We start from the raw sequence: 16,812 nt of genomic DNA, 5'->3' as shown, positions 1-16,812 counted from the left end.
GGTTCACACTTACTTGAAAAGCCTTAGAGGCAATGACAACCCAGTAACAATGAGCACCCCTACAGCCTAAACTGTGGTCCCTAAATGCCATTAAATATGCATCATATATCAGTTAAATATCCATTAAAAAAGGAGCCACGGCTACTTGAGGAATGACTGATTCCAAATAAAAGGTAGGAAAGGTACAAGATGAGCATTACTTTTTTTTTTTTTTTTTTGAGACAGAGTCTCGCTCTGTCACCTAGGCTGGAGTGCAGTGGCGCAATCTTGGCTCACTGCAAGCTCCACCTCCCAGGTTCAGGCCATTCTCCTGCCTCAGCCTCTCCAAGTAGCTGGGACTACAGGCGCCCACCACCACGCCCGGCTAATTTTTTTGTATTTTTAGTAGAGACGGGGTTTCACCATGGTCTCGATCTCCTGACCTCGTGATCCGCCCACCTCAGCCTCCCAAAGTGCTGGGATTACAAGCATGAGCCACTGCGCCTGGCCTCAAGATGAGCATTTCACAGCTTGTTGGCCAGAAAGCGAGGAAGCACTTGAGACAAATGTTACAGTTTAGTCATAGAAGTCGGCTGGGCTCAGTGGCTCACACTTGTAATCCCAGCACTTTGGGAGGCCAAGGCGGGCAGATCACCTGAGGTCAGGAGTTTGAGACCAGCCTGGCCAACAGGGTGAAATCCCATCTCTACTAAAAATACAAAAAATTAGCTGGGCATGGTGGCACACACCTGTAGTGCTAGCTACTGGGGAGGCTGAGGCACAAGAATTGCTTGAACCTGGGAGGCAGAGGTTGCAGTGAGCCAACATTGCACCACTGCACTCCAGCCTAGGCGACAGAGTGAGACTCCGTCTTAAAAAAAAAAAAAAAAAAAAGTCATAGAAGTCACAGGAAGGGTGATATAGTTAGACTTTGTGTCCCCACCCAAATCTCATCTTGAATTGTAATTCCCATAATTCCCACGTGTCAAGGGAGAGACCAGGTGGAGGTGATTGAATCATGGGGGCAGTTTCCCACATGCTGTTCTCATGATGGTGAGTTCTCACAAAATGGTCTTATAAGGGGCTATTCCCTCTTTGCTCAGCAGTTCTCCTTTCTGCTGCCTTGTGAAGAAAGTGCCTTGCTTCTCCTTTGCACCTTCTACCATGATTGTAAGTTTCCTGAGGCCTCCCCAGCCATGCTAAACTGTGAGTCAATTAAACCTCTTTCCTTTATGAATTGTCCAGTCTCAGGCAGTTCTTTTAGCAGTAAAAAACGGACTACAAATGGGCTCTAATGGGCAGAAGATGGTTCAATCTACATACCAAAAAAATCCAGCAATTAATTGAAACACACTGAATATATTTTTAAACTCCTGGCTTATAGTGTTCACTGCATAATTCTTTCAACGTTTTCTGTATGTTTGAAAATTTTCATAATGAAATGCTAGGAGCAGGGATTCTTAACTTTAAAACGATACTAAAAAGGGGAGAAGGGAGAGAGAAAAAGAAAAGGAAGCTAAAACAGAAGAATAATAATTCACTTGTCATCATTGCAGATGACCAGGGCACCAACTCCTTACATTAACAGTAGGCAACTACAGAGCAAAAGGAGGCATTTAACCCCATGTTTTCTAAATATATTATGTCTCAGGGTGACCAAATAGCACTAATTGAAGAGACAAAGTTCTTCTTTACAGATAACTCAAGCTGACAGTTGTAAAAGGAATGATCATATTAGAAAACCACCATTTCACGATCCATAGAGAAAAAGTGAATTCAGGCAATGATCATAATGGAAAAAAACCTTTGACGAAAGCTTGATGGGGGAGAATGCAATGGAAGCTGTCACCTGAACTCATGAACTAATCTTAGCATCAATAGGAGTGAGACATCCAGACGATACGTGCCTCCTGAGAGAATGCAAAATAAAATACATGGCGCAGCCTATCAAGTATTCTTTCTAAAAACAGCTGAACCTACATTCAATTAAACCTTTATTAGTAACTTCCAGTTTCCAGGAAACATGAAGAAAAGTGCACTAAGTTAAATGATGCCCTGAGGGAGAAAACAGACTATGCAGCCGGAGGGATATTCCACATAAAAATTAGCCCAACTTCTTCAACAAGTCAGTGGCATGAAAAGAGGGATGGGAGGAAGAGGGCTGAAACTGTGAAACTGCCCTGGCAAAAATTATAACTGAGAAATTATGAAAGAGATCTGCTCTAACCAATCCTTATCTTGCCTTTAACCTTCAAACTGCCCTTAGTCATTCCTGGGCTTGGGCCAACCTAACTTTGGAAGACATTTAGGTGACAGTATAAATGATGTATAAGTACGTTCCCACATTGCTATAAAGAAATACCCAAGACTCACGGTTCTGCAGAAGCATGGCAACTTCTGCTTCTGGGGAGCCTCAGGAAGCTTCCAATCATGCTGGAAGGCAAAGGGGGACATCTCACATGGTAGGAGCAGGAGCAAGAGAGAGGGGGGAGGTGCTACATACTTTTTTTTTTTTTTTGAGACAGAGTCTCACTCTGTCACCCAGGCTGGAGTGCAGTGGCACAATCTCGGCTTACTGCAACCTCTGCCTCCCGGGTTCATGCCATTCTCCTGCCTCAGCCTCCCGGGTAGCTGGGACTACAGGCACCTAACACCACGCCCGGCTAATTTATTTGTATTTTTAGTAGAGATGGGGTTTCACTGTGTTAGCCAGGATGGTCTCGATTGCCTGACCTCGTGATCCACCCACCTCGGCCTCCCAAAGTGCTGGGATTACAGGCGTGAGCCACCGCGCCCGGCTGGTGCTACATACTTTTAAACAATGAGATCTTATAAGAATTCACTCACTATCTATCCTGAGGACAGTACCAAGGGGATGGTGCTAAGCCATTCAAGAGAAATCCACCCCCATGATCCAGTCACCTCCCACCAGGCCCCATCTCCAACACTGGAGATTACATTTCAATATGAGATTTGGTTAGGAACACAGATCCAAACCATATCAAATGATAATAGCCCTTCCCCAAAACTAAAGCACCCTTGGAAAGCTAATGAAAGACCACCAGGTTAGGAGGATGAGGGGAGCTTGAATTCTGCTAAGGTGTAGACTTAAACAATTACCAGCCTTTATTCCTGGAGGTCACAAGATTGGCAACTTCCCCAATTACTCCTGCAGATAACATCACTCTTACAGAAGCTAAAATTGGCCTTTTGAGATGTCTGTTCAGATTTTTGCATTTCTGATCACAGATGGCTCCACCTGGACGCACCAACTGGCCCAGTCATCCCCCACAGAAGTGGGCTCAGCACACACAAAGACCATTTCCCACACTGCTAAGATTGTATCCCTAACCAACGAGCAGCTTCCATTCCCTGGCCCACCACACTATCCTTGAAAAACCCTAGCGTCCGAATTTTCAGGGAGACTGATTTGAGTAATACAACTCCAATCTTCCATTCAGACAGCTCTGTACATATTAAACTCTTTCTCTATTGCAATTACCGTCTTGAGAAATTGGCTCTAAATGGGCAGTGGGCAAAATGAACACATTGGACAGGTACGGTTTTCTTGACTCAAAGAGACTTTAGCAACACAACCAAATGGGTGTGCAGTTCTAGTTAACTATGGATTAAAACCCAGATCTATGAAGATTCCTGAAGCAAGCAGGAAGCCTAAGAATGGACTGAGTCCAGGGACACCAAGGAATCAAAGTTAACTTTATCAGTTTAGTAAGGGCATTACAGTGATAAGATCGGCCATATTTTTCAGACATGTTTCCTAAAATATGTAGGGGTGAAATATTATAATTTCTAGAATTTGCTTTAAAATGCTTTGGGGTAGGGGAAGGGCTTAGAGAGGAAGAAATAACTCAAGAAGGGCAAAACTTCAGTCCTCATGCATGTACACAATGAGGTTTCTGCAGGTTTCCTTACACTCTCCTCCCTACTTTAGGACATGTTTGAAAATCTTCATAACAAAAAAAAAGGAAAGAAAAGAAAAACCTTTCTTAGCAAAAAAAAAAAAGGAACAAATATGGATAACTAACTCCTACCTATGAGGAAAATATCATCAGAAGTGAAAATGCGGGGCAAGAAAACGGACAGAAGTGCTTACTCCCTGAATTGCCTTATTATTTTTTTGATCAGGATCACTACTAGCCCCAGGCAATTCAGATATACAAGGCTCTAGCATATGTCACAGAAGTCAGTGAAAGGCAACCCTGAAGTGGGCCCCCGGGGACCTCACGGAATGGGAGAGACCAGAGTACGGAGGCAGACATACTCACTGGGGTCAGACCAGCAAAACTGGCCAAGAAGGAGGGCTCCAGGCAGCACAGAGTCCATGGTGCCTCCGTGCTCATTCCCGATGTTATTTTTTTATCGTTAAGGAATCATTTAATAAAAAGTCATTTGCCAGTCATCTCCTTTTGAAACCCACAGCCCCAGTCAATGTCTCTTTACCTACTAAAAATGAAAGGGATTAAACTAGACGCCTGCTAAGATCCTCCTCAGATGGTTTCCTTGTTAATCAAGTCCCGCTCTATGCAGAAGTTACCAACCGGTTCTGTAACCTATAAGACACTAGAGAAAAGTCTGATTCCAGGCTTAAAAATCGGTTTTTTGTTTTGGAGGGTTTTATTCATGTATTTATTTAAAGACACGGTTTCATCTGTCACTCAGGCTGGAGTGCCATCATAGCTCACTGCAGTCTTGAACTCCTCCTTCACCTCAGCCTCTCAAATGTGTGGTTTGAGTCACTGGGTCCTGTCTGGCTTTCTTTTTTTTTTTTTTTTTTTTTTTTTTTTTTGAGTCTTGCTCTGTTGCCCAGGCTAGGGTGCAGTGGTGCGATCTTGGCTCACTGCAAGCTCCACCTCCTGGGTTCACGCCATTCTCCTGCCTCAGCCTCCCGAGTAGCTGGGACTACAGGCACCCACCACCACGCCTGGCTAACTTTTTTGTATTTTTAGTACAGACAGGGTTTCACCCTGTTAGCTGGGATGGTCTCGATCTCCTGACCTCGTGATCTGCCCACCTAGGCCTCCCAAAGTGCTAGGATTACAGGTGTGAGCCACCGCACCCAGCCCCAACCAGGTCCAGTGTTAAAAATAGTTTTTAACATCACTTTTGAAATCAGCATTTACTAGATCTACAAGTTAAGCTCAGTATGTCCCTGCTTTTTAAATTAACTATAAACAACAACCCTAAGGGAAGAATGCCTTGGATGAGTGTGATTATTTGAGCATAAGCAAAATGACTTTATTTAAAACAGTAAGAGCCTGGTGACAGTAACTCCATAATAGAAAAGAAACGTGAACCGCAGCACCCCGAGCGTGACCGAAAACAAGTGTGACAACTCACACCGCCTGACCTTAGCGTGGGGACCCAGAGAAAAGCACTGTCTTCCCTCCCACTGGGTTGCTTCCCAGACTTTCCTTGAAGCACCCAGGGTGTTCTGTTCTTGAAAAAAAAGATGGGGTTGGCACTTCCTTCGCTACCATGGTACAAAGTTCACAGAGATGCTAATCTGATCCACCCTGGAACATTTCCTCCCTCAATAAAATTCTCTCTCCAAAGACAAAGCAAACAGTGATGCAGACTACAAGAAAACCAAGATGCCAGCCGTGGTCAAGGGCAGGGATAAGAGAATGTGCGTCAGAAAGAATGCTCTGAAAGAACATTCTGTCAGGGCCAGCACCTGACACACCCGCAGTGTTATCGATGCCTGAAGCAGCCCAGGCAAGTCCCTGAGCTCCCTGTGGCTTGTTCCTTCCCTCTCCAGAGCCAAAGCATCACACTTCCCAATATAATATTGAGAGGAACAAATAAAGAAAGTATGGGAAAGGAAAGGATTGTTTAAACTGGAAAGCCCAACTCTTGTATTCTCAATTGTTTTTTTTTGTTTTTTTTTTTTTTTTTTGGAGACAGGGTCTTGCTCTGTTGCCCAGGCTGGAGTACAGTAGCACGATCCCAGTTCACTGCAATCTCAACTTTCCAGGCCCCGTCCCACCTCAGCCTCCTGAGCAGCTGGCACCACAGGAGCACTACCAGGCCCAGCTAATTTTTTAAATTCGCTATGTTGCCCAGGTTGGTCTTGAATTCCCAGCCTGAAGCAACCCTCCCACCTCACCCTCCCAAAGTACTGGGATTATGGGAGCAAGCCACTGTGTCCAGCTATTCTCAATTTTTTAAAACATATGCCACATTTTGATTTATGAAAATATCACAAATTTCTGTAATGATCTTTAACATTTCAAAAGGATGTTTTTTCCATTTTCCAAATCTAAACTATTAAGTAAGCTTTTTCAAACTACACACATACTCCCTCCCAAGATGTGGCAGTGTCCCTGCCCACCAGGTAAGCTCCTGCTCTGCTGGCACCCCTGCCGCCCACGATGCCCAGGTAAGGTGGTCTCCTGACCCTCCCCTGCTACAACATGGCACCTTCCTTTCTTTCTGTTTTCCTGCTCCCCATTTCACTCAAGACCATGGGACAGACCTTACTGGCTAGATAAAAACCTTGCACTTAAGCTACCATAAACAGGGCCAACAAACTAATGGAGCATCCCAGAGTCCAAACTTGGATCTGCAAAGCAGTGAGTGTTATTAAAAGGCCATCTGTACAAAGGTTTGACAAGTTTTTCATGAAAGGCAACCCTGAAGTGGGCCCCCCTGGGGCCCTCCCCATGCTCTCAGGAGAACCCCCGCCCTGGCTGCCTCAAAGTAAGACAATCAGGACATCCTCTTCCAGTAACCAGAGGAGACGGTCCACCTCATGCCTCAATTAATCTACAGGAAAAGGAGTCCAATTATTGCATAATCAATTCAATTCTTAGAATGATCTAGGCAGATAATTCAAAGTCCTGCAGTTCTTGCCTGTATTTTCTTTCTGCTTCCTGAAAACTGGGCAAGAACAATGCACTTAATGCACAGGGCCATGGTAAAAAATAAAATGTGTACCCAGGTGTGGTAGCTCATGCCTGCAATCCCAGCACTTTGGGAGGCTGAGGCAGGTGGATTATTTGAGGTCAGAAGTTCGAGACCAGCCTGACCAACACGATGAAACTCTGTCTCTACTAAAAATACAAAAATTAGCCAGGCATGGTGGCAGGTGCCAGTAATCCCAGCTACTCAGGAGGCTGAGGCAGGAGAACCGCTCGAGCCTGGGAGGCGGAGGTTGCAGTGCACCAGTATCACACCATTGCACTCCAGCCTGGGAAACAGAGTGAGACTCCGTCTCAAAAAAAATAATAAAATGTACGTGTGAATAATGCAGTTGGTAACCTTGGGAATTACCTACCAAAAAGAACACGAGACATCGACATCTCACATAGGAACATGATAGGTAACTCTCAGCCTACAACAGCCTGGACTTTCCAAGCATAGGACAGAGCCATGACTAAAACCATCAGATGCATACAAATGGCAATGAAGTCTCCTTGTTCATCCAGAGACCCAGAGGGCTCTGCACAAGAAAGGCATCAATTCAGCCAAAAACCGGTCCTCCTGCAGGCTGGGTACCCTGACCCTCCCAGCATTCCTGCTCCCCATGACTTGACTAGGAATTAGCTCCTAAGATTTTGCTCTCCTGGTTCCACACACCACATCCTTGTTTCTACTTATGCCCAATCATTTAGAGATATGATTTCAAAAAGAAAGCCGACTTACAATGGAATATCACTCAGCTGTAAAAATGAAGGACTTTCTGACACCCACTGCAACATGCGGGACCCTTGAAAATAGGATGCTGACTGTAATGAGCGGTCACCAAAGGACCAACACTGCTCGAGCCCACCAACACGAGGTGCCCGAGTAGGCAAATTCCTAGAGACAGAACGTGGATCCCATCTGGGTTGCCTGGGACTTGGGGAGAGCAGAGTGAGGAGTGAGTGTTTAACAGGTAGAGTTTCAGTTTGGGAAGATGAAAAAAGTTCTGGAGATGGATGGTGGTGATGGTTGTACCATACTGCGAATGTGCTTCATGCCACCAACCTGTACACTTAAAAATGGTTAAGATGGTCAATTTTATGTTATACATATTTTACAACAATACAAACATTTGTTTTTTAAAGAAATTAAGAAACATCCCTGTTTTTCAAGTTCTTCTGTTGCATGTTGGTGGTGAGCAGGCCCATGCCTTGCCTGGAATATCCCTGGCCTGGCTCGGCAGAAAGCACCCAAGGAGTCTCATCTGTAACTGCGTGCCTTACCTTCACTCTCCTTATATACGGAAGTCTTAACTGCTGAGACTCCTCTCCTTCTCTCCCATACTTCCCCACTTATTCGCCCACTGATGGTTTACTGAGCATTGATGACACGTCAAGCTCTGTCCTAGGCATCAGAAGGTCACAAATATGACTCTCAGAGAACTTTTACTTCCATGAAGTAAAAGGCAGACAAAAATCAAGTCAAAGGAGAGTTGGTGATGAGTAAGTGCCGGGATGGAGGACGCAGGTGACAGGGAGTAAGGGGAGGTGACATCTCAGCTCTCGCCCAAATCATAGCGCCCACAACCTCCCAAACAACTCACAACCACTCTCTCCTAGGATATCTCCACCCACTGAAGCCGGTAATCTTTGTAAAGCCTTGGGATTCTCTGGTCCATGTTAAGTTAAAAATAATAGCAATTCATTTCTCCTTCCAACCACAGTCAGCCATAGATATATCTTCTGCCAAATAATAATGTAGTTCACCCATGAAGTTACCTACCTAGCTCTACTTAGAAAAAAAGGAAAAAACTTATCCTCAAAGGCCCTCCTATGTCTCCCCATCCTGCTGTGCAAGCAGCCAAACTCAAGTGAAGATATAAATCATTCATGCAGGCCACTCTTCCTGTTCCCACCTTGTCCTGGGGCTGCCCAGGCCCTTCCTACAGTTCTTGTTTGGGCTTTATCTGAGACTTGAAGCCCTGGGCAGGGGCCTTTGCTCAATGCTCAAGACACAATAAAATATTAACTACGGTGAGTCAATAACACAGTACAAGATGCCCAAGGCACTCCCAGAAGAGGCCTAAGGATCTAAACTGATACCCCGGGTCCATGACAGAAATACACTCAACAATTCTCTCTTCCTTAACCCAAGAAAAGTGCACTGAAAGAACAAATTCTTACTCAAGGGATGTTCTGTGGGCAAGAAGGCAGCAGAAAGTGATGCATGTGCAGACGTGGCCCGGGTCAGGCCTGAGGCAGAAATTGCGCCCAGTGGGAACTAAAGGAAGCTGATCTCGGCTCAACAGCAAGAAGGTCTAGGAGTTAACCTGCTCAGGACTCCTGCACTGCTGGAAGGGGAGGACCCAGGGAAGCTGGCGCAAACGTCATGGCAGGCAATTTGGCAATAAACACAAAATGCATTAGGAACACACATCCCGCCGGGCGCAGTGGCTCACGCCTGTAATCCCAGCACTTTGGGAGGCAAAGGTGGGAGGATCACCTGAGGTCAGAAGTTCAAGGCCAGCCTGGCCAACATGGTGAAAACCCGTCTCCACTAAAAATTAAAAAAAATTGCCAGGCACAGTGGTACGCGCACGTGTAATCCCAGCTATTCAGGAGGCTGAGGCAGGAGAACTGCTTGAACCCGGGAGGTGGAGGTTGCAGTAAGCCAAGATCGCATGACCGCACCACCCTAGCCTGGGCAACAAAGTGAGACTCTGTCTCAAAAAAAAAAAAAAAAAACACATCCCTTCCATGCAGCCGTTCCTCACGATGTGCTCTGCAAGGGTGCTTGTCTCTCAGGCCTCCCTAGCCCTCTGCCCACCTGCACCTGTTATTCATGTTGCTATCTGCCTTCCCCCAGGTCCTGAAAAGCTAGGTGCAGGGAGACTGCCCCCCACAAACTCAGCACAGAATCCCCGACATCAAGCATGTGTCTGGTACACGGCGGGCAACAAACATTTCAAATAAATGGACTTTAGGGATTGTGAAGCGTCCTGAAAAGTTGACATGAATGGATATTCACTATTTTTTTTTTTTTTTGAGACAGAGTCTCGCTCAGTCACCCAGGCTGGAGTGCAGTGGCTCCATCTCCGCTCACTGCAAGCTCCGCCTCCTGGGTTCACGCCATTCTCTTGCCTCAGCCTCCCGAGTAGCTGGGACTACAGGCACCCGCCAGGTCCAGCTAATTTTTTTGTATTTTTTTAGTAGAGATGGGGTTTCACCATGTTAGCCAGGATGGTCGCGATCTCCTGACCTCGTGATCTGCCCGCTTCAGCCTCCCAAAGTGCTGGGATTACAGGTGTGAGCCACCACGCCCAGCCAGGATATTCACTATTAAACTATAACAGTTTAAACGCTTTTAAACTATTAAAAAATCAGGGCCAATTAAGTATCCAATAAAGGACTGGATGAGTAAATTGAGCTACAGCCACAGAGTTGAATGCTGTGTGGCCATTAAGAATGTGGTATGGCTGTCGTTACAAAGGGCATGGATTCAGGAACAGAGCAGAAATGTGGGCAACTCCCCACCCTGACAACTCCCCAGAAGCCAACCTAGGGGGGAGAAAAAAATGCTCATATCAAAAGCTCCAAACCTGCAAGAAATGTGAAAAAGAGGATCCTACTCTCTCACCCACCACGTCTCGTCTAGCGAGATGCCAGTCCTCCTTGCCCTGTTCCCATAACATGAGTTAAAGTCACACTACGTTAGCGCCAATATAACGTCTGGGATAACGATGCCCAAGCATGAGCAAGACAAGGAGAAACAGCACTGCAAACAAGTAAACACTTGACTGCAAAAGAAAATGAATGGATGAGAACAGAAGGTTCCAAAGAAGAGATTCTGTGCTAGAAGAGAATGGAACACTCAAGGAAGAAAAGAAAATTCTCACGAATGCTTCATGCTCCCAAACAACTGAAGAACACGGGTTCAATAAAACAAGCACTCACAGATGAGCTAATGGATAACAGATTAAAAGGATGTTGGAAACCTAACAAAATGAAACGAGGATCAAAACAACTTGACAACAGGCCAGGCACGGCGGCTCACGCCTGTAATCCCAGCACTTTGGCAGGCTGAGGCAGGTGGATCATAAGGTCAGGAGATGGAGACCATCCTGGCTAAGAGGGTGAAACCTCGTCCCTACTAAAAATACAAAAAAATTAGCTGGGCGTGGTGGCGGGTGCCTGTAGTCCCAGCTACTTGGGAGGCTGAGGCAGGAGAATGGCATCAACCTGGGAGGCAGAGGTTTCAGTGAGCTGAGATTGTACCACTGCACTCTAGCCTGGGCAACAGAGCCAGACTCTGTCTCAAAAAAAAAAAAAAAAGCTTGACAACAAAATTAGTAGATAAGTTAAAAGCAGCAAGGTATAGAATATACTGCGGCAAACCAAATTATTAACTCAAAAGAGTTATGAGCTGAATGGAGAACACAGATGAAAAAGATAACAAAAAACAGAAATGAAAAGCAGATAACAGCTATCCAACATAAAGTATCCTTGAAGTAGAAAAGTTAAATGAAAGTAAAATGCATCAAAAAATATAATACATACACAGAATGATGCAAGAAAATTTCCTAAAGTGATTAAAGAAACCAATCTGCAGACTGCAACAGTGTACCATGTTCCAAAAAATGTAACACACTATGCTCACAGTAGTTACAGAAGCTAATCAAGTTACTAAACTTCAATGATAAAGACAGAATTGTGTGCACAAAAAAACTTATCATATGCAAAGGAAAAAAAAAACAATCGGTCCTGCCTGAGATTTCTCCTATTGGCCTATCAAATACAGGAAGGCCCTAGAACAACAGCCACCAACCTAGTCTAGACAGGGATGTCCAATCTTTTGGCTTCCCTAAGCCACGTTGGAAGAAGAAGAGTTATTTTGGGCCACACATAAAATACACTAACATTAACAATAGCTGATAAGCTTAAAAAAAAAAAAAAATCGCAAAAAAATTTTTTTTTCTTTTTTCTTGACATGGAATCTGACTCTGTTGTCAAGGCTGGAGTGTAATGGCATGATCTCGGCTCACTACAACCTCCCTCCCGGGCTCAAGCGATTCTCCTGCCTCAGATTCCTGAGTAGCTAAGACTACAGGTGCCCACAACCACTCCTGGCTAATTTCTGTACTTTTAGTAAAGACGGGGTTTCCCCATGTTGGCCAAGTTGGTCTTGAACTCCTGACCTCAGGTGATCCACCCGCCTCAGCCTCCCAAAGTGCTGGGATTACAGGAGTGAGCCACCGCGCCCGGCTGAATTTCATCATGTTTTAAGAAAGTTGACTAATTTGTATTGGGCTGCATGCAACCAGCAGGCCGCAGGTTGGACAAGCTTGCTCTAGAGCATAGCCTCAAACTATCACCCAGCCAAGGTGTCACTCAAGTCCAGAAACAAGGGCAAACACTGGCAAATGGGAAAAAACATTCAGAAAATAGGACACTGACATTATTGAGGGAAGAAAACAGGAGTCCAGCCAAATAAGAGATAAAATATTCTGGATTGGGGCCGGATGCAGTGGCTCACACCTGTAATCCCAGCCCTCTGGGAGGCCAAGGCAGGCAGATCACCTGAGGTCAGGAGTTTGAGACCAGCCTGACCAATAGGTAAAAAAAAACCCGTCTCTACTAAAAATACAAAATATTAGCCGAGCGTGGTGGTGCATGCTTGTAATCCCAGCTACTTGGGAGGCTGAGGCAAGAGAATCACCTGAACCCAGGAGGTGGAGGTTGCAGTGAGCTGAGATTACAGCATTGCACTCCAGCCTGGGAAACAAAAGCAAGACTCTGTCTCAAAAAAAAAAAAAAAAAATTCCAGATTGGGAAATCTATACCTGAGTAAAAGCATTAAATCAATGTATAAGTGAGAACTGAGCTAAATAATAAAGTAAGGTTACATGACAGAATGGAAAGTACAATGTAAAACTAATAATAAAACTTTTTTAAATGAGACATTGGGAAAGCAGGGAGGAGAATAAGAATGTTGGCACCCTTGACTCAGAGGGTGGGGAGCCAGTGAACACTATCAGACTTCAAACATTGTTTTTCAAAAGCCACAATTCTAACCTTTTAATGCTTTCAAAAATCTCTTCCCTTAACCTTACTTGAACCTTTTAGAAAATAATCTCTCTTGTATTAAAGAAACATTTATTTGAAGTTTAACATTTCTTTGGTTTCATTTCAGTTTATTTCCTTTTATTGAAATCAAGTTAATGTAATACTTTTGTTATAAAAGCACTGACACACAAGTTGCATTTTTATAAAAGTCCTTCTGTCCATCTTCTCAACTATCCCTGTGTGTCTAAATGTCTTACAAAGTTATCTGGGCTGATGCTCACCTCATGAAACTAGAGGTTACTTTGGGTGGCTGGGATTTGGGGAGATAGATACCTTCTTTGTATTTTTCAGTTAGCTGATTTCTTTGACACACACTCTCTCTCTATTTTTTTTCTTTTGAGACAGAGTCTCACTCCGTCACCCAGGCTGGAGTGCAGTGGCATAATCTCGGCTCACTACAACCTCCTCCTCACTGCAATTCTCCTGCCTCAGCCTCCCAAGTAGCTGGCATTATAGGCATCTGCCAACACGCCCGGCTAATTTTTGTATTTTTAATAGAGACGGGGTTTCACCATCTTGGCCAGGCTGGTCTTGAACTCCTGACCTCGTGATCCACCCGCCTGGGCCTCCCAAAGTGTTGGGATTATAGGCCTGAGCCACCACACCCAGCCTCTCTTTTTTAAGAAACGGGCTGTCCCTCTATCACCCAGGCTGGAGGGCAGTGGCACCATCATAGCTCACCACAGCCTCGAACTCTTGGGTTCAAGCGATCCTCAGCCTTCCTAGTAATTGAGACTACAGGTACACACCACCATGCCCAGCTAATTTTTAAATTTTTTGCAGAGATGCATGCCTCACTTTGTCACCCAGGCTGGCCTTGAACTCCTGGCTTCCAGTGATCCTCCCTCCTCAGCCTCCCAAAGTGCTGTGATTACAGGCATGAGCCACCATTCCCAGCCTGATTTCTTTCTACCGAGCATGCATCATCTTTGTCATTTTATGCAAATACAGAATGATCTGTCTTAATTAAAAAACAAAACAAACTGGAAAAAAAAAAAAAAACACGCCAAGATGTTAACAGTGATTAGTATTGGATCCATGGGATATGAATGTGAATTCTCTTCACACTTTCTTGTATTTTCGAGGAAAAAGAATTCCAATGTTGGCCAGGCATGGTGGCTCATGCCTGTAATCCCAGCAACTCTGGAAGGCCAATGCAGGCTGATCACTGAAGGCCAGGAGTTCAAGACCACCACCCTGGCCAACATAGTGAGATTCCATCTCAATAAAATAAAATTTAATTTAATTTTTTTTTAATTTAAATGTTGCTAGAGAACATGTAGAGGTGATTTTGAAAGTTTAAGTAACTAATAAGGTGCTATGAGAAGATAGAAAACTAAAAAACCATCATGTGTATATGCAGAAAGAAGATTCGCTGTGGATAAAGGGTTGCAGGTGATTATTTTTTCCTTCTTTCTTATCCACTTTTTCATTTCTGGAAGATGAGCATTTATTACTTGTGTTTAAAAAAAAAAAGACATTTTGGTTTTGTTTTTTAATAAAAGGGTCTTCTCAAGAAGTGATGACTCCTGGCCCAAGAGGAACCTGAGTGGTTAGACAGAGCACCAGGTAATGCCTGTGATAGGAACAGAAACCCCAGAGGGAGAAGACGAGCAGGTGGTTTCCACCTTCTCTCAGCCCCCAGCTGTCCAGTGACTCATTCTCTCAGTGCAAAGGTGGAACATGGGGTCAAGACTGCCCTAGATCAGACACAGCTCTCAGAATCTGCCCACACCATCACAATAAGAGAAGACTGCCCTGAGTCAGACACAGCCCTCAGAATCTGCCCACATCAATATGTGTATGCATCCAGGAGCACATTTGTTAAGTCAGAAACAAGATTAAGAAGAAAATGGCTCGATTCGTTATCAACAATATACGAGCACCATGAAACACACCAATCGAAAGCCTGGCATGCCCAAGCTATGCTGCCTAAGATTACAGCCTTTATGTGCTTTTGATGGTTTAAAAAAAAAAAAAAAAAGATGGGAGGGAAAAGCAAGGGTTGAGAGGGAGAGGTGGAAAGGAGAGGGGAAGAGAAGAAGGGGAGAGGAAGGAAGAGGAGGGCAGGGGAGAGGAGGGAAGGAGAGGGAAGGGGAAGGAAGGGGAGTGGAGGGGAGGGGAGTTAAGTTCCTGAAAGCAGATGAGGGAGTTATCCAAAGGGGTTACCTTCAAGCTTCACCAACATGCAGATACTCAGCATGCTTACACCTTAAGGTTTGGAACATTCCAACTGGAACAAAACTCACCAGTGGCTATGGCCCAGTAAACGTCTGATCCATTCAGTAACTCACCACATGCTATGGGAGAATAAACCTGGGAGCCAGGAACTTGAAGCAGAATTCGAAATGGAGCGACCCGTGCATTGGAATCCAACACTGCATCCAGTGCGCCAACCAGGCGACCTTCAAAAGAAAAGAGAAGAAAGTGCACCTGTGAGCATGGGGCTGGCCAGCTCCTCATGCGTGTGAGGCATGTGGTCGCTGTCTGGACTCCATGGTGGGGTGGCAGAGACAGTTTCACATCCAGTTCTTCAACTCACCTCACAAAGCCTGAGCTCCATGGAGCCAAGGGCTCTGTCTGCATCTGCAGCAGGACCTGCCCCTGACAGGCACGCAGTACTCATTTGCTCAATCAATGAAGAGGTGAACGAAGGGTGCTGAACCAGTCACCCAGCCTAGCTAAGGCGCTAAGTCCCAGTACATAAATAAGCAGGGGCTCTGGACTCAAGACTGCCTGATGCAAACCCTGGATCCACCGCTTTCAATCTGTGGGGCCTTAGGCAAATCACTTAACTTGTCTGTGCCCTAGATTCCTTGTTGGTGAAATAAAATAAGCACAGTCTACCTACTTCATAGGGTAATTGGGATAATTAAATGAGTTAAAGTATCCAACATTCAAAGTGCTTAAACTATTGCAAGCCCATAAAAAGTACTCTATGTCACCCATTATTATTATTTTATCATCATTATCCTCCTCTCCAATATGATAAAATAATCCCTGCCTGCTCCAGGGTACTGTGAGATGTAAATAAGAAAACCAGCCGGGAGGGGTGGCACATGCCTGTAATCCCAGCATTTTGGGAGGCCAAGGCGGGAGTATCACTCGAGGTCAGGAGTTCGAGACCAGCCTGGCCAACATGGTGAAACCCTGTCTCTACTAAAATTACAAAAAATTAGCCGGGCGTGGTGGCAGGCACCTGTAATCCCAGCTACTCGGGAGGCCGAGGCAAGATAATCGCTTGATCCCAGGAGGTGGAGGTTGCAGCAAGCTGAGATTGCACCATTGCACTCCAGCCTGGGCAACAAGAGCAAAACTCTATCTCAAAAAAAAAAAAAAAATGAAAAGAAAAGAAAACCTATCAAAGTCTTTTACAGACCATAAAGCACAAAATATGAGTGCAGGATTAGCATTTTCCTATAATGAGTGGCATCAGAAATCAATGGCAGGCAAAACAACAACAAAACAAAAAAGGCATCCCCAGCTGGGTGCAGTGGCTCATGCCTGTAATCCCAGCACTTTGAGAGGCCGAGGCAGATGATCGCTTCAGCCTAGGAGTTTGAGACCAAGCTGGGCAATACAGTGAGATCTCATCTCTACAGAAAATTAAAGAATTAGCTGGGCATGGTGGCGAGTGCCTGTATTCCCAGCTATTCAGAAGGCTGAGGCGGGAGGATGGCTTCAGCTTACGAGTTTGAGGGTGCAGTAAGCAGCGATGATGCCACTGTGCCCTACCCTGGGAGACAGAGCAGGACCTCAGTTTCAAAAAAAAAAAAAGGCATCCTGA

At 45.0% G+C, this 16,812-nt stretch overlaps 1 protein-coding gene across 2 annotated transcripts in view; it reads right to left on the bottom strand.

Annotated features, from left to right (window-relative positions):
- Positions 1–16,812, bottom strand: part of TBC1D8 (TBC1 domain family member 8) — a 144,629-nt gene that overhangs the window by 67,632 nt on the left and 60,185 nt on the right. Inside the window, exon 2 of one of the 2 annotated variants that reach the window (XM_032176695.2) lies at positions 15,275–15,430. In XM_032176695.2, coding sequence (XP_032032586.1) covers positions 15,275–15,430 — 156 coding nt within the window. The remainder of the gene's footprint in view (positions 1–15,274; positions 15,431–16,812) is intronic. The other variant, XM_032176696.2, reaches the window with a different exon arrangement.

Source organism: Hylobates moloch, unplaced genomic scaffold, assembly GCF_009828535.3.
Source record: "Hylobates moloch isolate HMO894 unplaced genomic scaffold, HMol_V3 SCAFFOLD_15, whole genome shotgun sequence".
NCBI classification, from domain to species: Eukaryota; Metazoa; Chordata; class Mammalia; order Primates; family Hylobatidae; genus Hylobates; species Hylobates moloch.
Note: the sequence above shows the minus strand (reverse complement) of the source record. Positions and strands in the feature narration are given on the sequence as shown.